Source organism: Nelumbo lutea, chromosome 1 (assembly GCF_056320005.1).
Source record: "Nelumbo lutea isolate HS-2025 chromosome 1, American lotus-T2T, whole genome shotgun sequence".
Taxonomy (NCBI): domain Eukaryota; kingdom Viridiplantae; phylum Streptophyta; class Magnoliopsida; order Proteales; family Nelumbonaceae; genus Nelumbo; species Nelumbo lutea.
In genome coordinates this window covers 160,434,860-160,458,649 of record NC_142684.1, presented here as the reverse complement: position 1 = coordinate 160,458,649, position 23,790 = coordinate 160,434,860, and the positions used below count along the sequence as shown (strand labels likewise).

The window sequence follows — 23,790 nt, the reverse complement described above, 5'->3', positions numbered from 1 at the left end:
GTTGGACAACTCTCTCTTTGTCTGGAAAAGACCCCAAGGCCTTACCATTCTATTACTATATGTGGATGACATATTGTTGACTGGAGATGATATAGAAGGACTTCAGGACTTCAAGTTTCTTCTCCATAGTTCCTTTCACATGAAAGATTTGGGCCCTCTTAACTATTTCTTGGGACTTAAAGTTCAATGGAGCCTTCATGAATATTTTATTTGTCAACACAAGTATAACTTTGATCTTGTTAAGTTGGCCAACCTTACTGATGATAAACAAGTTGATACTCTCTTTGAGCTAAATGTCAAATTGTCCATCAGAAGGCTCTCTGCTTCTTGATGCTTTCCTTTATCGGCAACTTGTAGTGTTTCTCATCTATCTCACCATGACTCGTTTGGACATCTCACATGCAAATCAAGTTGTTAGTCAATTTGTCTTTGCCCCTTATCAACCTCATTTGACTACGATGCATCGGATCATCTGCTATGTTCAAGGCTCTTTATCACAAGGTCTTTTCTTCTCTTCATTTTCTTCTATCCAATTGAGGGCCTATGCTAATGTAGATTGGGCTGGATGCCCCAACACATGACACTCCACTACCAGGTGGTGTGCCTTCATGGGTGACTCTAATGTCATGGAAATGCAAGAAACAATGGAATGTTTCCATGTCCTCTACGGAAGTGAAGTATAGGGCAATGTCATATGTTTGTAGTGAAGTTGATTGACTTCAATCTTTATTTTAGGAGTTGGGTTATTCCTCTCCTACACCCACCCCTCTGTATGCAAACAACACTACTGTTATTAAGATTGCCTCTAATTTTGTCTTTCGTGAAAGGACAAAACATATTGAGGTGGATTGCCACTTTATTTGCGACATGTTTCTCGCAAATTCTATCTCTCTCCCTCAATTTGTTGACATCTTCACAAAGGCCATGACGAGGTCCAAACACTTTTTCCTAGTAAGCAAACTGGTGCTCATGCCTCTACATTAGTTTGAAGGGAAGTGTGAAGAAACTTACTGATGTATCATATTACTATAGTTCTTTATTGTATTGTATCTCTTATTTTATTATTTTCTCTTCATCCTTACAAGGGTCTTTCTATAAATATTTTATCTGTTACCCTATAAGGGCCGCTCTATAAATTCTCTAATTTCATTATCTTAAAGGATTGTGGGGGTAAGGTCGAAGCATCCATTTCTTCACCCCCCAAATTCTGAATTTTCTCTGGGATTATTGATAGGGATTCACTCCCCATCCCCGTCTCCGTCCCTGCCAAGGTTATCTCCATCTCTAATCCCATCAGTCGAGGAAGGCAAGTACCTAACATGGATAGGGAAAATTTCCATCCCTACCCCAAACTCGATGGTAAGTTAGTATCCTTATATTTAATATTGATTTCTAAAATATACCTAAGTTTCTCCCAAACTCCTAAAACCCTAGGATCCCATAATTCTACTTCTAAAATACTCCCAAATTGCCATATCTAATCTCTAAAATACCCCTACATTCCCATAATTCTATTTCTAAAATAGGCCCAATTAGATGTATTTTTGGTTGGTTGCTTTAGGAAAAGGAAAGTTTAGGGATTCCACATCCCCACTAGGGACTGGGTGCTCTACCCCAAACCCACCCTACCAATAAGGATGATGTGGGGGTAGGGTATCTTAGCTATGGGGTAGGGACAGGGAGGGAGTGCCTTGCCTAATTGCTAGACATACTTTAGATAATTACTGTTAAGGGTATTTAGTAATCACTCTTAGTTATTAACGAAAATTATTACTACTAAAAATTAATAGATGTTATTAAGAAATGGATAAATTACTTAAAGATCCCCTACTAAATCAATTTAATTAGCTTATCACCATAATGCCCTTATTAAGGCTTCAATTGGACTAAGAATTGCTCTACCTAGTCTAAATGTCCAATAACTCCTTTTTGCTTCAAATTTTCTAAACAAATATCATGTATCATACGGGTCTGATTAGTTCTACTTATATGTATTTGCCTTTACAGACAAAGAAAAAATAGCTATACAAATTTATGTTCATAAATTATTTGGAACCAGACAAACCTACCCAAACTTAACTAAGACTAGCCCAATCCAACCTGAGCCCCGAGTTGTGTTTGGGTAAGCTCGAATTGGCCCTGAGTTAATAAACTTGAGTTTTGACCTTGAATTGGGTTAGGTCCAAAAATGAGGTTTGAACCTTTACGCTATGTTTGGTTTGAAGGAAAAGGTAGGGAAAAGAAGAAAAATGTAAGGAAACTTATATAATATTTGTAAAGGTTTCTCTTCCTTTTCTTTCCTTTCCTTTCCTTTTCCTACTTTTTCCTTCAAAGCAAACATAGCCTTAGGGTTAGGCCTAGGTTTACCCTCAATTCCACTTCAACCTAGTGCAATCATATGAGTAAAGGCTATTACATAGCATAATCATATTTATTATTATAAAGGCAGCAATATATGGTCATTTATCAAACAATTTTCATAGTATAGAGCACAAAGTAAAAGCTTAAAATACTTGATATTTTTGTACTTTAAAAAAGTATAAAAAGAAACGATTATTCAAACATAGTTTCAACTATGATGTGGAAAAACATGATCATACCATAGGAACTTATAACCAATCAACCAGGTGGGTGGGTTCCACAAATGCTACTATTTTATGTATCTTCTTACCCAAAACCAAACATTTCCCTTTGCATTTGGAATTTGGAGAGTCAAGAACGACAATGAGCATTGAACTTCACTTCCATTCCTTTTTTTTGTCATACAGTTTTGACTTCTCAATTTCTTTTGCTAAAAATGTTTTCACCAATTCTAGATGAGTAGATTTGTAAAACGGATTATTTTCAAGTATTTGGCATTTTGGTATTCAAATTGCTCAGTCCAATTGGGAGGTGAAAAAAAAAAGTAGAAAGTAAATTTTGATTACTCAACCCACCACTGGGAAGTTTGACCATACATGGTCTTCTTCGTACGATTACAATCAAATATTCTTTACGTGTAAAGTTAACGTGGCCAATGATATTAGAGTCAAATTTGAAAGTCGAAGATGGTTTGACCATTTCAAAAGCATCATTTACTATTACACCCCTTGTAGTCGTATGAATTTACTAAAATTTACCCTATAATTTGCATTTTATTAAAACATTTTTGCTACGGTTTCCAAATGATGTAATTCCGAGTCCACGTTCTGTGCACCCATGGGTGGGCTGGACGCATGAACCCACCAATAAAAATGTTATATATCAACATTTTGAAACTATGATAACATAACGGGTGTTCAACATTAGTTGAATAACCCTGATTGAACCACCCCTTCCATTTCTTCCTCTCCTCCGAGCCCCAATACAAAGAATCATCCCATTGGCCATTCACCACCCACTGGCATCCGTGAACGTGAAGACAAGACAAAAGGATGTGATTTCTGCCTTTCATAAGGAGAAATATACAAGGCAAGGCAAGGAAGCGGGCCCATTTTAGTGTTGCACATTTAAATATAGTTGTAAAATCAACCACAGAAAATCCGAATTAGGAAAATGGGATATTTCTCTGAGTTCCAGTTGTCTGTAGCACTTCTGAAAGACCGAAACTGCTACCAGAGGTTGAAGCACCTGCCTCTACAGAGGCAACAATAGAAGATGCCGTCAAGGTCGAAATAGTGACTGAGAAGCCAACTATGGCTGACCCACTTGCTAGCAGATCCTCCACCCGAGGCTGTAAAGCCCAACAAAACAGTGATTCCATCACAAGATGAACTAACCCCAGTTGTAGAACCTACAGGACCACCGCCAGAAAATACCCCTGAGCCTATAAAACCATTGAAATCTGACCCACCACAACCTGAAGCAAATAAAGATTCAGTTGATCCATTATCACAACCAACACAAGTTGACTCTAAAACTTATTGTATAAATTGTGATGCAGAAACTTATTATAGAGGTGGAAAGAAGAAGATTGGAAGAAGAGGAAGTTCGTAAGAGTGAGAGTACCCATTTTTTGCTTACCGCCGGATTTCTTGCCGGCCGGTGAATTTCACATTATTAGGGCTCGAAAGAAAAGAGGAAATGAAAGGGAGTTCAAATGAAATCCCCTGAAAGAAGTTATTCCTTTTGTTTCCTGTTCGACTGGGTTCGAGGCGCTAACGGATGAAATCATGTTAACTTTAGGATCAATTTGAAATGTTTCATGTAACATTTTTATTGGTGGGTTCACACATCCAATGCAGCCATGGGTGCAAAGAACGCGGTCTTTATACTTTCATCCAAACAAACTTAGTTAATAATGAAAATATCATTCTTGCCCCTGACAAAACGTGGGCAACTACTCCAATCAGTTTTTTTTTTTCTTCTTATCAAATATTGTTTGTAGATATCCCAAACCAAATATTATTTCTTTCTAAAACCTTGATATGAAATGGTAGGAATACTTCCAAAATAAATAGACATGGTTACATGGGTCTCAAGTCTTAAACCAATTTCGACAAGATTTAGGCAGCCACATGATCATCATGTAAATACAAATGGTTCTGAATGGAATGTAGATTAAGTAAATGAATTTAGATCTGTGCCCCACAGCGTCCCTCTTCTGATAATGTTCATCGATTCTGATATTATTATCAGGCGATATTTCAGTACATAACAGGGATGTGTTGTGGGGCACAGATCTGAATTCTAAATAAATCGATTGAAAAGTATAGAGGATGTTTTAGTAAACCCACGAAACTATAGAGGTGTTTAGCAAATGAGCCTAAAATAAAGCAAAGGCCACGGTAGCACAGTTACACCAACCAAACGCCTAAAAATTCTGAGAATCCGTGCAAATGGACTAGTATCATGCTTAATTCGTGATTTGTTCACACAGACCAAAAGTCGACCGTTTTGTGTTTGATTTCCGAATTTTATCGCTAATGGAGGTTATTTATGGGTTATGGCTAATAAATCACTGCCACCACCATTAATAAGTGACCCATTAATAACGGAAGGGCGGAGACGGTTTTTCATTCTTCAGAGTTCATCTTGACTTGAACAGCTATGAGAATTGAGAAAAAGCAAAAGTGTTTCAAATCTCTAGGCTTTTCCATAGTTTTACTCCTTCCGAACCCTTTTTTACCTTCAACGTCAGAACCCCATAAAGTTTTGCGCCAGTTCGGGTCAATCTTCCTGACAGACTTGAAGCTCTGCAACGCCCTTAGTGATGGGATTGAAGGATTTTACTCGAAAGCTCAAGGTAATGGTGTTTTCCTTCATGATAAAACTATTGATTATTCTCTCTGTCAATTTCCTTTATTTCTCTATGAATGAACTTTGATTTATTAATTGATCTCTCTGAAAATTCTGATGTACTAGTTCTCTATTGTACGCATCTTCAAATCCATTATTAAATGGAAGAGAAATACCAGAACTGATCAGTGATCAATCCAGAATTACTTTATTTTATATTCCTGCAGAGGACAGGAATGCCCTGCTAGGTTATCTTGTTGGTAGACATTCTCCATGACTTATGTGATAGTTGTTTCCTCTATTACATGCACGGATGCTTGCAGATTCTTTATAAAAGCTCAAACTCATGCAGGTATTCATGTCTGTATGCTGCTGTACGGTCCATGAAGGGTAAAGAGTTAGACTTAGTTGCAGGAATGGACCTAAGTATCCCAAAATGGGTAGCTTTGAATTATGTATACATAACTGGATTGTGATAGACTATGCTTGTTTTATTGTCTAGGCATTCCGGCTTAGACGATTTCTCAAAGGAAATTCTGAGGGCAGCAAACGAGTCTCATGGATGAATCCTGTCTCGCATGGGATTCATGTTATCAATGATGATAGGTCGGAGAAACTTGGATCAGACAACTCCGGATTGGACAGAGTTGTGGTCAGGAGAGAGCAAGTGAATAATCTAGAAGTGTGGGTGTTTGGAGTCTTTGATGCTGAAGTGGGAGATGGGGTCACTAAATATTTGCAATCTCAGCTGTTTGATAAGAAGCTCAAAGAGGTAATCCTTGTCAAGTAAATTATCATTCCTCTCATAACTAATATTAATGGATTCTAATCCCCCCCACATGCAGATGTGCTTCAGTTTAGGACTCCATGTCCTAAAATTAAAATGATTGGATAGTGTTGGCACTTGGCACTAAACTAGGAATTTATATTTCACTGTAAAGTCATGCTGTTCAGTATCTTTCCCATCCAAGTGGGTCTACAATCCTCAAAATCCTCGATTCATTCTGAATTTAAAACAGTACTTGTCATACAACCATTGTTGATGTTTACATAGTCAAGATATGAAGCTCAAATTCAGGAGATGAGGCATCCCTTTTACATTGACATCACTCTATGGTGTTCATTTCTCACCATTGATAGCCTTTTGTTACCTTTCACATGATTTAGCTATAGGACTACAAATGACAAAAACAAATAAAATCCAGATGGTACTTCGTGCTTATGTATATGACTATTAGCTTAGCTTTAAATAATTTTATGACTTTGGTATTTTCCAGTCTCATATTAGAAGGAAGAGTAAAGAGACAATGAGGAAGGCACATCTTTATACAAGATTGAAGATGCATGGAGGAGACAAAGGAAATAGGAGATTGAGGAAAGATGGTTCAGCATCTGCCATTGTGATAAATGGAGAGAAGGTTGTGATAGGAAACATGGGTGACTACAGAGCTGTTGTATGTAGAGATGGTTTGGCTAATCAAATAAACAAAAAGCACCAACGTGGGTATTGGAGACATTGGTCCCCGAGTCTCATTACGGGTATGCCCTTATGTATGCTTTAATACCCTGGGTCTTTACCCGGTTTTCGCTCGACTTTAGATAAGCCCACAGACATTGACAAATGTTGTTGCTGCTGCCGTCCTGATATTTGAACAGGTGCCCTTATGCCAAAGGTGCGCATATTGGCATGCGAATTGGGAATTGGAAGTAGTAAGCCTTCTAAAAGCTCTGAACCAGCTGTTGGTGTTGTGAGGATTGACTCTGATACAGAGTTCATCATCCTGGGAAGCAATGGCATATGGGAGGTACATAACATCCTCATACTTCATCCCAGATTATAGTAAAACAGAAGTTCATTAAGTTCTTAGTGTGACATAACATCTCCTTTTCTTTCAACATATAGAAGCATTGTTCAAGGACTATTTCTCCATGGTATATTTGTAGGTAATGAGGAATCAGGAAGCTGTAGATCTCATCAGGCACATAGAAAATGCACAACAAGCTGCTGAATGGTTGGCAAAAGAGGCTTTAATGAGAATGAGCAAAAGCCAAATTTCATGTATAGTTATTCGTTTTGATTGATCTAAACACCAGAGTTCCTTTATTTGAGCTTAGAAGTATTCTCATAAACAATACACTGAATATTACCCTCAAAGAGAAGAGAAACTAGCTTCTTAAGTTGTTAAATGCAACCCAGGATCTGCATACAAAAGAAAGCCTCGTCAGATTTATCTGTCTGCAGTTGATGAAGAGATATGACCCAATAAGCCTATCTGTCATATTCATTCCACCAAGGGTATGTGGAAGGTTGGTTTGTCTCCGGCACTATAATCCAGCCCGGCTAAGTTTTTACTTGGTGAATGAATTAATAGAGCCTAGAAAATGTTTGGCAGCTTACATTCCTAATGTGAACCATTCTATTTTTTTTTTCCATTTTATTTATCTATTTATTCTTTTCCCCCTTGGGGAGATGAGGTCTTAGGAGAGACGAGCACAAATTCAAGAACGAAACAACTTACCCCCCCCCCTCCAAAAAAAAACAAAAAAAGGAAAAATGAAACAGGGTAAAGTTGACATATTCATTGAATTTTTAATATCTTGACCTTTTTTGTCAATAATGCCCAGCAATAGCATCTTCTTTTCCTTCCCCAGTCTTGACTTTATATGGTAACCTTTTCATAATGGGTATTGGCTTGTCAAGACCAAAAACAAATCCATAGTGGACTGGACCCATAAAGATAATGAACTGATTTTGGGTCTCATCTCTCTCTCTCTCTTCCCTGTCAACTCCTTTACTTCTCAACCCTCTCAAAATATTGTGTTTTTTAATTTATAAAAATAAAAAAAAAAACTACAAGAAGCTATTTAAATTTACCCACAAGCAATTCATTTCTGTTATATTAAGAAACTGAGTCTAAACACTCCCTTGCAGAACATGTTAACACCAGAGAAAATGAACACGACATATTTCTTCTGGTAAAGAAAGAAAATATTGACAGTCATGTAATTATTTGATCTAACTACACTTTCTGTTAAAGAGAAGAAAAGAAAAAAGAAGGTTGCTTTCTAAGCTTCTTTTACTGGTCTAGATCTCAAGATAGACCATGAAGCCCTAGATTGCTCATAACGTTGATCTTTTGCAATTTTTTATTCTTTAGATTTTTCATAAGCAGTACTTAACCCCTAATCGTTTTAGAAGGCCCTTGGTTGCTAAGAAAATAAGAAAGTCAACGCTCCGTTTGCATGCAATACAATTTAATTTGTTGACTTTTGCTTTGAATTTTCTCATGCTTAGCTTCGGGATTCATATTACTTCATTTACACTACAAAGTAAAATTTAAAACAAAAAGAAATCAGAATTTACATTTAGCTCATCTCATCTGTACTCCCATGCTTTTGTATAAGTGCAAATAAAAGAAAGTCTTTATTTTCTTAAAAAGGCGTTTTTCTTGAGAACTAGATTTTAAAAAGGTAGCAGTCAGATTAAGGCATCCACCTATTTTGCACTATGTATTCACTTTGTTTTTTACCTTTTCAAATAGTTTTTTCAAGGGAAAGAATAAGTCTGAATTAGGCACATCTCATTTTGGAAAAGTGTGAATGCTGCACACCCTAATGAAGACAGCAGATAGAAATACAATCAACAAGACAGAAAATGCTCCTTTTCTGACTTTGCCTTTGGAAAATTATCTAAAACCTCTCCTTTAGATGCCCCCAAGGAATCCCCATTCTGCATTTTTAATGGCAAGTAAAAAGTATAAAATTACCACTCTACCCACATTGTGCATAGTGCATTATTCAGATGTGTATTTTAATAAATACCCAAAAGTATCCGTGAATAACTTCTATTCTAAAAATGAACCAAATCCATTGATCCAACAGATAAGGAACCCATTGAAGTGAGTAATGGTTGAGCATGGGGGCACATCAATATTAGATGTTGGTGCTATTAAATGGATGGTCATGATTAGGGGTGGCAATTGTACGGGTTGGGTTGGGTTGAGTTTCAACCCAATCCATCTAACCTTTCAATCTAATTATATAAAATTAAATGGGTTGGGTTTAATCCAAATCCGCTTTAACCCAATTCAATTTGTTCAAACCCATTAATCTTATATTTATAGATTTAAAAAATAAATTTTAAATATTGGTTGACCCAGATCATCCAGCCCAAACTGTTCGGATTCGGGTTGACGTAGATCCAGCGGACTGTGTGAATATTGGTTGGGCCAGACGGCCCAAATCAACCAGAGCAAGTGGCACCGAACCATCCCCCCGGGATTTATTTCGGATTCGAGTTGACCCAGATCAGTATATGCTGGATCGGGTCAAACCATATTAAACTGGTCCAAACTCGGGTCATATTGATTTGGATTTATGTTGGGTGAAATGTATTGATTCAAGACAAAACTAAATTTAGTCAATAATTAATAAAAAATTAATGTATTAATTATAAATTATTTAATTCAAGTAAAAAAAATTAAAAAAAAACTAAGAAATTAATACTTATATTATAATGATTAATCCAATGGTTATCTACAACCCAACCCATTTAAATGAATGGATTGGGTGATGGGTTGATCAGACAACTCGTCAAGCAAATACATGGGTTGAGTGGATTAGATAATGAGTGGGTTGGGTGGGTTTAGCGGATTGGCTTAAAATTGCCACCCTAGTCTTGTTCGACATTTAATAGTTGGAATTGGACATATCACTCCAGAATTCCTTCAAGTGCAATGAATGATTTGCCTAAGGGCTTCCTTCAAAAAAAAAAGTTGGATTTGGATATACCAATAGACGGTAAAACCAATGTGCTTCATTCTAATTCGGATTTCCTATTAACCTTTTCCTCCTCTCCTCTCTACTAATCCACTCAAATCAGGCCACCTGTCCAACCTCCCAACAATTCTTTAACAAATGTTAACCCTCCATTAACCCTCGTTAACTAAACAAGATAGGCAGTCTTCTCTTTCTCTCCAACATTGGACATTCGAATTCCAAAAGAGAAAACGTAATTCTCTCTCTCTCTCTCCGACTATCCCTCCCCCATTCACATTTCTCCTCTCCACTGCAACCCATCTCTTCTCCTCTCCCCTCTCAAACCTCTCTCTCTCTCTCTCCACTTGTGTATTGTTTCTACATCCGAGGAAGTCTAGGAAACCAAGTGATTTAGGTAACTTTGCTCATACAGATATCAAGGGGAGACCGACGGTATTGTTAAAGCAGAGCAGCAGTAAAAGAGTTGCCGTAAATAGGGACAACGCTGGAACTTACAGTTTTCGACTACCCAAGAGCCCAGGATTTTCACCGGTGATATTTCTGAGGAGTCTTGGGGATAAGTTGGCAAGAGTTTTTCAAAGGATATCTACGAGGGGGAGGAGGTCTTCCTCCAAGGTCTCCTCGTCCAACTCAAGGTCGAGGCCGTTGGCTACATCGTTTGATTCTCACCGGTCGGAATCCATAGAAGATTGCATCGAATTCATCTACTCTTTTGCTTCTTTCCAGAGGTCCAATTCCGTTTCAACGAATTAATCCTTGTTTGACTTTGGGGCAGAATGATGGCATGCCATGTATGTAAATAGACCCGATCCAACCCGCATTTCATCACCTTCTTTACCCGCGTCAAAAAATCATTCGCTCGACAGAGCGACAAAAACTAAAGATGCAGGGGGCCTTCGAGAGGCCAAATAAGGGTGGCTTATCACCCATTTCAACAAATAAATGTATTAAATATTTGAAAAAACAAAAGAAAATAACAATGGAGTGAGAAAAAAATGAAAACAGATTACGGTGGTGATTAACAACCACCTGTGAATGCTCTTGAGCGGCAATAAGCGGCCAGTACGCTCCGAACCTCCCGGCCACTGGCGGCCGGGCAAAAATGATTGCCGGTGGTCGGCGATGTATTTCTATATGCGTGCAAATGATGTCAACGGAAAAACATAAGCTAACAAGACAACCAGGACAGTGGGTGGGTTTTGTTTTATCCGGCAGCGCGTGTAGGAAAGCCAGCGAGTTTCTGTCACCGGGCTCTCCTTGTTTTCTCAGACTTTCTCTGTTTCGGTCTGCGAAGTAATAAATGAGTTGAGGAAAAAAGAGGAAGAATTTCTTTTTGCGACGAGATTCTGCCGAGAATTACGTTTTCTCTTTCGAAATTCGAAATGTCCAAAGTTGGAGAGAGAGAGAAGACTGCCTTAAATACGGAGGGTTAATCTTTGTTGGAGAATTGTGAGGTTGGACAGATAGGGACAGGTGGCCTTATTTGAGTGGACTAGTAGAGAGTAAAGGGGGAAAAGATTAATAGGAAATTCGAATTGACTTCATTGCTTCTTTATTATTAGAATAATCATAATTTGACAGATTCCAGATCACTGGCCAATAAAATACGTTCCAACACCCTATCAACATCATCTGACATCATATATCACAGGTCCACCAATTTCAGGGTAAGATGTGTGGTGTCAGATGATGTTAGTAGGGCGTTGGAGTGTATTTTATTGGCCGAAGAATCGAACACAATTTGACAAGGTTTAAAGTACTGATATGATATAGCCGGGTTACCGTATCAGGGTGAAAGTTTTAACGTCTTCCATGTTTGAACAACTAAAAGACAGTGGAGGGTATGTGCTGTTAAATTTCCAAAGCCTGCCCAGAGCATCACCAAACAAGATCTTAGCTAAAGACTTTGGTGAGGTGGGCCATCAGATAATTGCCCCCAAGTACATGTGGCCTTCTGTGATTAACCGCCATGTTTTCTTCCCTTAATGAATGCTCGACCTCTTCAAATTCACTAAAACCTATTTTGCATACATTTTCTATTATCCTCTTGGTTGCTTTTGAATATGATTTGCCTCTTTTGACTGTCCCGGAATCTCTTTCGATGCGGATCTTCTTCTTCTTTGCATTTGGATCTTCTGAAGCTTCTTTGCTTGGTCCATTTTTGTATGCATTTTTTTTTATTTTTTTTGTATTTTTAGTCATTTCATCATTAATAACAATAATTCTCATTTATTACACTTTTTTTTTTTAATTATGAATACATAAAATTAGAATTGTGCTAAACTTTTTCAACAAAATTTCTATATTTCTTTCTAACATTTTTATATTTTTATCTTTTTTGCATTTTTTTAATTTTTTAATTATGACATCATACAACCTGCTTAACCAAAAGGTTGAACCATTGACCTACCACTTGGAAAAGTTGCTTTTGGTTCCAAAAAGTTTTAAATTTTGTATTCCAATTTTATCACTAATAAAAACAGTTCCTGTTTATCACATTTTTTTTTAATGTGATGAATGTATAATATCGAATATGTGTCTAAGTTTTTTACAATTGTTGTATTTTATTTGCTTTTAATTTTTATTTTTTAATTATGGCATCCTAGGTTGACCCATTTGACCAAGATGGTTGAATCAATGATTTACCACCTAAATGGAAAAATGGTTTCATTTTTCTATATCTTTTAAATTTTGTATTTCATTTTCATCATTAATAAAAATATTTCTTTATCACACTATTTTGTTTATAATATTAGCGGCATGAACAAATTTTCATATAAAATTTTCAATATGCTTCTATATTTTGTATTAATATATATTTTACTCCATTTGATCTAGATAGTTGAATTTGATAATCCACCACCTAGATGGAAAATGGCTTCATTTTTGGGTTAGTCTTAAATTTTGCACTACATTTCTACCATTGATAAATACTTCTTATTTATCATACATATTTTTGTTTAATATAATGAATAGATAATATTAGAGATGTGCCTAAATTTTTCTACATAGTTACTATATTTTTTTTTTCTATTTTTATTTCTATCTATTCTCAAAATTATTAAATTTCTGTAGTTAGATATTTATCATGCTTATTTTGTTTAATACAATAGCCATATAGAGATGCGTCAAAGTTTTCTACAAAATTTTTATATATTATTTTGTATTTGTATATTTTTTAAATTTTATTATTTAATTGAGACCATAGGTTGACCTATTTGACTTGAAATGCTAAATCAATTTTAAATTTTACATTCTATTTTCATCATTAATAAAATAATTCCTTTTATCACATTTATTTTTGTAGGGCTAATTTCAAAGATAAGGGTAAAGAAAAAGTTTGAAAATCTTAGACCCCATCTATACTTTTAATAGTAGTATAAATATAGATGTACATATGTGCACATCACCCCAAAAATTATTACCATTGAGAACCCAATTGTAAATTGCACCCAATTTCTCAAGCCAAAAACTTGTTTTAGAATTTTCTTAAAAAACAAATAGGGGGGCTAATCGGATATATATCATGAATTGTTTTTTTTTTTTTCTGTTGCTGGTTCTAAAAAAAAATCAAAACCATTTGCTTTGAAAACAGATTGTTCCTCAACTAAAAAAAAGAAAAAAACATGTTGATAATTGTCTATGTATTTTTGTTTTGCCTTCTTATATGTCCCATACACTTCTTTTTTACAAACTTTATGAACTGGGTCCTATCTTGTATAGATTTTTAGAGGGGTAAGGTTTTTATGTTCTCCCCTCATAGGCTCTTTATTTCAACATTAATGAAATTTCGGTGGCCACCCCTCCTCTGGGAATAAATTTTGGAGTTAAAAAAACAACAGGTTCATGAATTTCTGATTTCAAAGGCATATTTTAATCAAGTTATTTAATATCATGTGCCACAAACCATACATTTTCTATGCCACAAAATTTGCTTTTTTTTTTTTTTTAAAACAAAACCAACTTATTTTTGCCTCTCAAAACAAAAAGAAAATTCAAGAACTTTTTATAATCATCATCATTTTGCATCGCATTGGTGAATTCCCCCTAAAACTCCCAGTCTTTCACTTCTTGAATAACATATTATAACCCAAGTAATTTGATTTCTGATTACAATCTTCCAATGATCTGCATGGTTTCCCAACACGCCTCTAATTTAAAATGTTAAAACAATGGTTTTAAATTATGACTTTTTCAATCAGTTCTCAATTTATTTTGTTAGCACCATACCAATCATAAAATTATGAGAAAAAGAGTTTATTAATCACCGAAAGTAGTATTTCTTAATACCAAACCACCAACTAGATTTTTAAAAGTTAAAAATAATTAATAAACCATTAAAAATTAGTATTTTAAATCTTAACAATATTTATTTTGATTTCATAAAATATAACATTCATATCTCAATTCTTAACTTGTACCATTTCTCAGAATCCCAAATATATTCCTGATAATTCACACTTAAACATCATATTTGTGCTTGTACCTTATTTATAATAATTTGGGCCTTAAATTCAATGTTGCTATTTAATCAAAGGATTTTTGTGAGTTCACCGTTCACCTAATCTTTCAACCATGTCTATGCATATCAAAGTTCTTGCAAATTTGTGATACACATCCATTTACCTTTGATATGCTCCGCACTACCGATATTTTACACTTTATTATGACCATGACACAAACCCATCACATGTCTATGGTTTTAAAATGCCAAATTAAAAATGGTGCTCATCAATTAATAGAATGAACTGCTATTGTAATGATAACGTAGATAGAGATCATGAAAACGACTGCGAATGCAGAGTGCTGCTGTTTTGGGTTAAAAAAGAAACAAATAAAGAAACACACATTTTAAGCACTAAGCATGGAACTGAATGAACAATGCACAACTTTTACAGCAATTTGGCAAACAAGAAGAGCTTTTTTCTGTAACATTTAGACACATGCAAAATCAATCAAATCACAATATTTGTAATTGTAAAAAAAAAGCCCAAAATAAACACACATGATTGCCCCCTGACGATGATACTTCAAGGCACCCTCATTGTCATGCTGCTGTCAGTTTCTTTTCACTGGTCTTGCGGAAAGGTGATAACAAAGAAAAAGAACGAGAAGCTGTACAAAGAAACAAAGTCCTTGAGCCTATTCCTATATTCGTTTCAACTTGGAATGGCATAGCATGATAGCACATAAACGCAAAAATAAATAAATAAAAAATGATAAATGGAAAAAAAATCAGAGAATTAATGTATATATAAGTTTGCTAAAGAGTTCTCACCCTTCTGTGGAGTACTTGCGGTAGGGGTCTCGTCTTGAGAGATTAGATTCTTCAATGTATGAACTGATGATATCAACAAATAAAAGAAACAGCTTATTAGCTTGTGACTATAGCGGTGACTTAAAGTTAGCAACTTTCAGAATGCTAGTCTTGGTCCTAAGTCAAGCTTTGAAATCATCCTTGCAGGGCAGTACAATTTTTGCTGATACAGTTTTAGTAACTTGTTTTCTTCACAAAACGAGTCCGTCAATCAATGATAGACTATGATGGTTTTAAATTCAAATTCTTACATGAAGTTAAGAACTTTACTTGACGTTTACAAGCCAGCTGTCAAAATCAGCTTTAAAACTTTAACACATAGCAAAGATATAGGAATTACTCAAAGTTCAACTCCAGAATGTTGAAATATGGTTATGGGTTAGAACATAAAGGCTTTTACATATAGAAGATAATTCCATCAGATGTTTAATTATAATGCAAAACCTCTTTCTATATAAAATCTTTCCACATAATGGAGTTTGTTGGTCTTCAAAAGCTGTCAATGCCTCAACAGTGAAGATGATAGAATAAAGGCTAATATTAATATCTTATTAACCAACCTGGCTACTGCAGGCCAATTTAGCAAGATTTTTCAATTAAAACTTTCACTGACCTCCATTTTAATTTAGTCTTCCACCATATTGGCCTAGTTAAGTAGAAAACAGAAAGATGGATTTTTTTTATACATAAACAGAAAGAATGATTCACAAGTAAACTACTTTGCACATTGATTTTGATGGGTTAAGGGTGAACATTCAATGATCATATGTAATGTCAAAATCTCCACTGGAACAGTGCTGAAACGCCATCTAAATTAATGGTTTATATGGATGGGCTTTACGGCTCAAGTTAAAATCATCTATGCTTGTCATTTGACCATATCAGAGTGACTTTCTTCTTTGACTTGTAATGAAGACATAAAACAGTAGAAACTAAAACCCTAAAGCACAAAATAACAGATATCAACTTTTAATACTTTAGGGACTAATGAACTATTACAGAGAATGTCAGATGCACATACCCTCATTAGAAACATTGCCTGCGGCATGACCATCAGCAACTGAGCCATCAATGCTCAACTTATCTGATTCATTGTTACACTCAGCAGTAGTGGAACTATGGTGCTTCCTGCCAAACTTCAACAGCCTTCTAAACCCTTTTGAGGATTCCTTTACCTGAGGCTTCTCTAAGGCTTCTGAAATTTGGTCTGAAGAATCTGGGTTTGTAAAATCACGTACATGTACCTTGACAGTCTCTGTGCCTGTTACTGCTACTTCTGAATTTGTTGGGGTTCTATTGGTATATTCTAAATTTCTTGTATAAGAACCATCCATGGATGACATGGATGACGCCCGAGCATGTGGGGCTTGATATGGTTTCTCGGAAATTGTCAGACTTGAAAACTTCAACAATTCCTCCTTTGCCTCCATTGCATTGCCTGTTGTCACCTGGCCTCAAAAACAAGTATAAGAATCAGATAATGATTTCATCCCATCTCAAGCTAATCATGTCTGCCAAGGGAATTAGAAATTTGTGTTGATTACTAGGTTTAGCAGTTCTCAAACAAAGAAAACTATAGAAATATCCTTCCACTTACAGATAGGACATCTCCTATGGTTATCAGAAGATAAAAATTAAATCCAAAAGACTTTTGGGTTGAGACTGGCATGTTGACAGATGAACATGTGCTTAATGCAAATGCATTGATAAGGATTTATTAGAAAATTGAGGTTCAACAGCACTTAGATGGTTGCATATGTCACAACTTGCTAGAATTATTTTATTATGTGTACAAATGATAGGAAGTCAACCTTCATCACTCTTAATGAGCCCACAAAGCCTGTTTATGATCCCTAAATAGTGCATCACCCTTAGGAAGGTTTTAACCAGGGTAAATGTGGCGATGCACTTCCCATACAAGATTCAGATCTTGGAATGTTTTGCCAAGATTCCTAGGACTGCTTCAACCCAATTCCAATTTAGAAATCCAATTTTTATGTGTAGTTCTAAGATTTTTTTTAGTTATTAAATTGGGTATTTGGTGATTTAATTCTCTCATCATCATCATCCATGGCTTATCCCAACTATATGGGGTCAGCTACATGAATCCTGTTTCGCCAATCCATTTTTAGGCTAGCCAAAACAAACTATTTTGGGCTATTTGGGACCTAATATCAATTGCTTAGTATAATGGTAAAATCTCAGGTTGACAAGCACGAAGATGTAGCATGTAGGTTTGAGTCTAAGAGCGGCCACTTTGTGATAAAAAATGCCAAAGGTTAGTTCCAATTTCAGTCCACCCCTCCCAAGATCCCAAATACTGGGACCCACATTGGGTTATGTCCTTTTTATAACTGTAGTTTCTGATCTCTTGCAGCTGACAGTCGGCACACTATGAATGAAAGAAAAAACCTCCCAAGGCTTTCATATGTGGTGGGACCACATGCCTAAGTTTAAGAGAAGTAATGCTCGTAGTTCTACTTCAGAAAGAAAATTAACGACTGCTGAGACTCCAGTTCCAGCTGAAGCAAATGCTTAAGGATCCTGTAACTATTATATCTTGTTATAACCTCTAGCTTTTCTTAATAGTTTCTCTATTCTCCAGATAAAAATTCTGGGTTTCAATCTTCAACTCTTGCATCTTACTGGCTCAAACTTCTCAGTACCCATAACCAATTAGATGAGCCCCAACTCTAGGCCTATTTTGTTCACAATTACTCCAAACAGAAACCTAATTTATGCAGCCTATTACTACAATAAATCTATATTAAATATATCAAGTCCTAGCCTATAATAGCATCAAGAAGTCAAAATATAACCAAGAAAACAAGTGCAGAAAGTCCTATAATGCTAACCTTCTTTAACCTAAACTAGAAGTGTGGTCCATACTGTGTCTGCCATATGATGATAATGATATAAAGGGCATAAATCACATCTTTGCTACTACCTTTCATGCCAAAACTCAACAGAGCCTGTATGTGAAATTCCACCAACTTTTGTAAGATGAACTTTTTTTTTTGCTTTGATACACATTTGAAAAGTGCAACTTATATTTTTTTATTATGTATGTGAAACACATAAAAGCAGAAAGAATTCTAGATTGGATGAGGTTTCATTTAGCCAACCCAAATAGTTGAGTTAATGCCAGGATGCTGGAAATCATCTCCTTTGCTATTATGAACATTATAATATCAGTGAAAGAACAATTCTGGTTCCAACTTGGAAATAATAATAAGACTCATAAATGAAACTTAGCATTCTTTTTTTTTTTTGATAATTAATGGAACTTAGCATTCTTTAAGGTTATGATTTCAATCCTAGGATATGAACCAAAGAGGAAAGCCCTTCAAAGTTATAAAGAAATGTTTACTTTTTCCCACTAGAGAAATCAAGTTTATTTAATGAACAAATAAAGAACTTATGACCTTACCTCATCAGAACTGGGTTGTTCATTTAATCGGCATTGACTATAACTACAATCAGCTTCATCCATGGTACGCGGTGAAGGCGGTGCTCGAATAGCTGCATATTCTGAAACCACCTCAGTCTTCTCTGTAGCTATATTTTCACCATATGATCCCTTTTTCATCTCCATCTTTTCCTCGGGTACCTGTCCAGTAGGATCTGGGGGCATCTCAGGCTCAAGCATCACAACAGTTTTCTCAATAATTGGGTTGTCATCACCATTGATATTATCTACAGCTTTATCATTACTCCTTTTCAGTTTGACACTTTCCGAAGATCCCATAATCTTGCTTCCATTTGTTTTCTGCTCCATATCTTTTGTCACTACTTTGTTCTGTACCATCGCTGCAGGCCTTCTTGGTGTTCTTATTTTCAGCCCTGGAAGAGTTGCAGCTTTAGTTCTGTCATGGTTCATAATTGCAGAAATCTTTTTAATCTCTGGCTCATCAAATAATTTTCGCTTTAACACTGGTTCAGCACTTTGCGACTTTACTGAAGAAACACGAGTGCTGCTACTTGTTTTGGGTTCAGATAATCTTCTGATTCGTGTTGAGGTTGCCTTCGGTTCAGGTGTGCTGCCATTCTCTTTCTTTAACTCAGGTAATGATGAAACTGACCGGCTTAAACCATTTCCCCCTAGATGGCCACCACCACCGCTCAGTCTGGTTTTAGTAGTTTTAAGAGAGTCACTGGATCCCAAAGAAGCAGTTCTAATAGGAAACCTTTGTAGAGGTGACAATTGTCCAGGTTCTGAATCACTGAACTTTGATCCCTTATGAGAACTGGGGGAAAGTTTCGTTGGCAACCGTGATCTGGTTTGCTGGGAGGACAATGGAGATTGTGTAGGACCAGAATTGTTTCTTGCTGCAATTCTCTTTTGCCGTTCTCTTTTCAAAGCTTCCAGTCGCTTTCTCTCTTCCTCTTCCTGACAACAAAATTGCAGAATATGTAAGTCATGGAATCAAACTAGCTGACAATAATGACCGTGAATGAGAAAAAGTAAAAAACAAGCAATTCAAACCGGTAAATCCAAAATTTTAAAAACTTAACTGGAGATTGACCCAGTTAAGAGATTGTCCCACTCCAACTTTGTTTTGTCATTAGAGAGACAAACCATGATAAAAATATATTAATAAATGTGGTAATAAATATTGCATTAAAATTTCACAGCTAGATTTTTCATCTGAGCATACAACTACATTACTTAAGGGTGAAAATTGGGTACCTGATTCGAGAAATATCCCATTGCATCAGACCTGGGCACTCAGGCCAGACCCTTTCAAAATTTAACAAATGCAAACCCATGTCCGCCCAAGTTGCACTCCTAATATTACCATGCATAAGCTCTCTTCTCTCCATACAAGTCAAGATACAAAACACTTCCTTTTTTCCATTTCTAGTTTTACACAGAAACTCCTATTCTACTAAATTCTTAAGAAAACTAACAATCTAATCCCTTGCTGTTATGTTAATGAAGCCGCCTACTCAGATGATGCGGTTTAATGACAAATCACTTGAATGGAATAGTTCTGCTGGCTTTTATGCAACTCAAGTCAAAGGCTAAAACTAACCCAAGAGGGATTCCTGTTATGAACTTATGATCAAACTTAGGCAGTCCAGGTCATAAAATATATATGTTATACCAAGATTTAGTTGAGTACTCTTGCACAAATAGTTGTTTACAAGGTGGAACTAAGTGTTAGGGGAACTAATAGGAATTAGGAAGTACCTTCTCCTTCTTCAATTTCTGAAGATCGGTTTTATAGGCCCTTAGCCTCTCAGCCCGTGCTTGTGCTTCAGTTAAAGGACTTGATTTCGTAGGCTTCCCTTTCCTTACTGCTGTCTCATTCTTTCTCTTCTGCAAACTATCTTTAACAACTTTCGACTTCTTCAACCCTCCCTTAACACTAGTATTAATGTCTTCCTTGTCCTGAGTCTCGACAGTAATACCATCTTCAGCACGAGCCTGGATTTCATAGTCTACTGCAGGGTCATAACCAATGGATTGCCTCTCTGTTGCACGCTCTGGCATCAAACTCAAATCATCTGGCTCATAGCTGAGCTGGCTTCTAGTCCTAGTGGATGTATTTTCTGTCTTCTGAAGTCCTGATGGGAGCTCAGAATCCATATCAATAGCCTCTCTGCTATCAGTTCCGACCTGTTCCTGTGAGATTGCCCTCACAGGAATTATAAAGGATTCATCAGTTATATCATGTGATGAACCATTGTCCATATTCTTGACGGCAGCACACTCAAACCCATTTCCAACAAGAGGATCTGAAAGAGAACTTGCAGCACCAGAATGATTTTCTCGTCCATAAATCATAAAATCATCATTCGTGGGCCTTCTATATCTTCCCCTTCCACCTTCTATTTCCATTAACTGTATGTCTGCCTGACCTTCACTGGATTCTCTACCAGCACCAGAATGAAAACCTCCTTGAGAAATCACTGATTCATCATTTGATGCCTTTAACATGCGTTTTAACTTGCCATTAATTGTGTCAAATTCAGTGAGTCGCCCCTGTAATTCACCAAGATCTTGTCCATGAGGAACTATAGGATCTCCACCTCCTGTACTTTTTCGTCTCTTCACTTGAGTTTCTTTTTCCATAGAAAACATGCCCCTATCAACCCTATGTGCATTTTCATCTTCTCTCAACAAACAATTCTGAAATGCTTGCCAGTTTCCTCCATCTATCTCCTGTCCATAAGTTGCGTCATCCCTGTGATATGAATTCCAGGTATCACCAGACTTTGCATGGCTTCCTTTACATGTTGAAGATCTTACAGAGTTCTTATGCTTCATTTCTAGAGCATCAGCATTCAAACCCTCACCTTCTTCATCAGTTTCAGGGTCAGAAGCTGACTCTGATTCGCTGCCTGATGTGTTTTGTCTTTTTGAAGTGATATAATTGATGTTCCGGATGACAACCATGCCCGATTTCTTTTTACCTGATCGACCAGTCTTTTTCCGTGGTTCCCGACCTAGTGAAACTTCTTTCTCCAAATCACCCTGTAATCTTGTATTGGAGGCACCCGTCTCTAAATTCTCTGACTCAGTGTTGCTATCTTTACTATCCATGGAATGCCTTTTCTGGATCCTTTGTGCAGCACTGAATCTAGGATCTTCTAATGGAGGATATGGCTGAAAAAATGGGCCACTTCCTGGATGATAGTAAGGCATACCTTGCACAGGATACGGTTGAAAGACTGGTGGTGCACCAGGTGGAGAATGAATAGGCCACTGAGGAAACATGGGATGCTGAAATTGACCTTGAAAATATTCATGGTGACCTGGTGGTACTTGAGGATCCATGGAAAGCCTCTTATCTGGTAAAGATGAAATTTCAACTAAGTAAATGTCAAGGACATGACAGTAGATGAATAATACAATAAAAATGAACTTATGGTGTATGGAAATTTTAAAATAAATATGACAGGAATTTTAAGAATGATAAAAATACTATTCTCAAAACTGTTTGGGCAATCCCAGGAATTCAGGAATAGGAGTTTTCAGAAATGCTTATGATGCAATATTGGCAACTTAGCACCTCTTGCTTCATGTGTTTCTTATGCATGGTAAGTTGTGAAGCTGCATTTCATTTGCTAATCTCTTGTACATATTTGGAATTTGGGATTTTTAATTCTCATTATTTGGATGCAGGTGAACTCCATCAGAAATGAGAAACCTCTTTCAAGCCTCTTTTCTTTTCCCCTCCTAAGAAAAGGGGCAACATCTTATGGAAAAAAGTAAGGGAAGCAATTCTGGTTCTGGGGACAGATTAAGAAGAGAGATATACAAGAATGTTAAAAAATAAGACCCAGGACCTCTTAGAAGCCATTTTTATAAGGGTAGCACATTGGGTGAAATCTATGCCCATCTTTGATCCTCATACTACAGATGATATTGTAAGAGGATGGTAGATTGTTGCATCCTCCTCATTGGATAGCACACAAATACTGCCAAGTTGGTCCCCACCAAGCGACTAGCCTAGAATCTCATAAACTTTGATGTTAGGTTGAGGGAATCCAAGGATGTCAGGAATTAGAGAAGCATTTAGGAATTTGTCATGGTATAATTACAGATTATTCTCTTAAGCTGTAGGATATGGGCATTCTACAAGAGCTGAACTACTAGCAGTATCACAACGCTTAAGATTGTCTAAATCACTGAACTTCACGAACTTAATGCTGGACTGGGATGGCTTAAAAACAGCACTGCCTCTTGGAGTGGTAATTCCAGTAATTAGGTGGAAGCCAGATGGATATGATCATTGGCATTTGGGATCTGTTTAGTGTCTTATTTATATTATTAGTGGGTTTTATGGTGTTTTATATTGGATGCTTGAACCACAAAGCCTTGTACATTGCTTGTATTTTTCTTTCTTTTAATGAACTTTATTTCACTGTAAAGAAAACAAAGAAATACAGATATATCTTGAGGGAAGCAAAAAATCTATCAGAGTTCTGAGGAGATAAGAGCTGCAATGTCAGTAGAAACACAAACCAACTAATAGCATCACTGATACTTTCGCAAAAGAGGGAGTAAACAGAACCATGCTTATATTGGGGATTGCCTCTGAGGAAAGAAGAATGTAATAAACACCATTTGAAATGGAATAAGGATGATATGTAGCAGGGGCTAGCCTATCAAAGGGGTATTAAGCATGAAACCAACTCTTGCACATCATTCTTTTACAACACTTAATAAAAGTTTTGACCGTTAGTTTGTTACTGACCAAAAAGGAGAAAAAAAAATCATGACATTATTCTGTTGACCCATATGACATGGTGACTCTAAATGGGTTGAACTAGGTCAAATGCAAGGACAGAAGTTGTGTAATCATCCCTAAACTACAGAAATATAGCAGTCTAGGACTCAAAAGATGGCGGCAAGCAACAGGCTGGTATAAAAAAATAAGCAATCGGTGCCCGAACATACAGCTATATCATGAGGGAGGTCACACAACTGGCAATGGAACTAAGAGAAACCTTCTATTGGATACACA

The 23,790-nt window shown here is 36.4% G+C and overlaps 2 protein-coding genes across 3 annotated transcripts in view; one reads left to right on the top strand and one right to left on the bottom strand.

Annotated features, from left to right (window-relative positions):
• The first annotated feature begins 4,960 nt into the window (after positions 1 to 4,960).
• LOC148878733 (Protein phosphatase 2C family protein) lies at positions 4,961 to 7,667 on the top strand. The gene is made up of 5 exons (XM_088959424.1): positions 4,961 to 5,224; positions 5,720 to 5,989; positions 6,495 to 6,756; positions 6,874 to 7,022; positions 7,162 to 7,667. Exons 1-5 carry the CDS (start codon positions 5,192 to 5,194, stop codon positions 7,297 to 7,299), a joined length of 852 nt encoding a protein of 283 aa, XP_088815550.1. The 5' UTR covers positions 4,961 to 5,191; the 3' UTR covers positions 7,300 to 7,667.
• Positions 7,668 to 14,845: 7,178 nt separating this feature from the next.
• The window catches only part of LOC148878732 (COP1-interacting protein-like protein), a 28,878-nt gene continuing 19,933 nt past the window's right edge, over positions 14,846 to 23,790 (bottom strand). For both annotated transcript variants that reach the window (XM_088959419.1, XM_088959422.1), the window contains exons 10-14: positions 20,508 to 22,111; positions 18,744 to 19,703; positions 16,335 to 16,761; positions 15,275 to 15,337; positions 14,846 to 15,111 (exon numbers count right to left, since the gene is read on the bottom strand). In XM_088959419.1, coding sequence (XP_088815545.1) covers positions 15,044 to 15,111; positions 15,275 to 15,337; positions 16,335 to 16,761; positions 18,744 to 19,703; positions 20,508 to 22,111 — 3,122 coding nt within the window. In that variant the 3' untranslated portion in view covers positions 14,846 to 15,043. The remainder of the gene's footprint in view (positions 15,112 to 15,274; positions 15,338 to 16,334; positions 16,762 to 18,743; positions 19,704 to 20,507; positions 22,112 to 23,790) is intronic.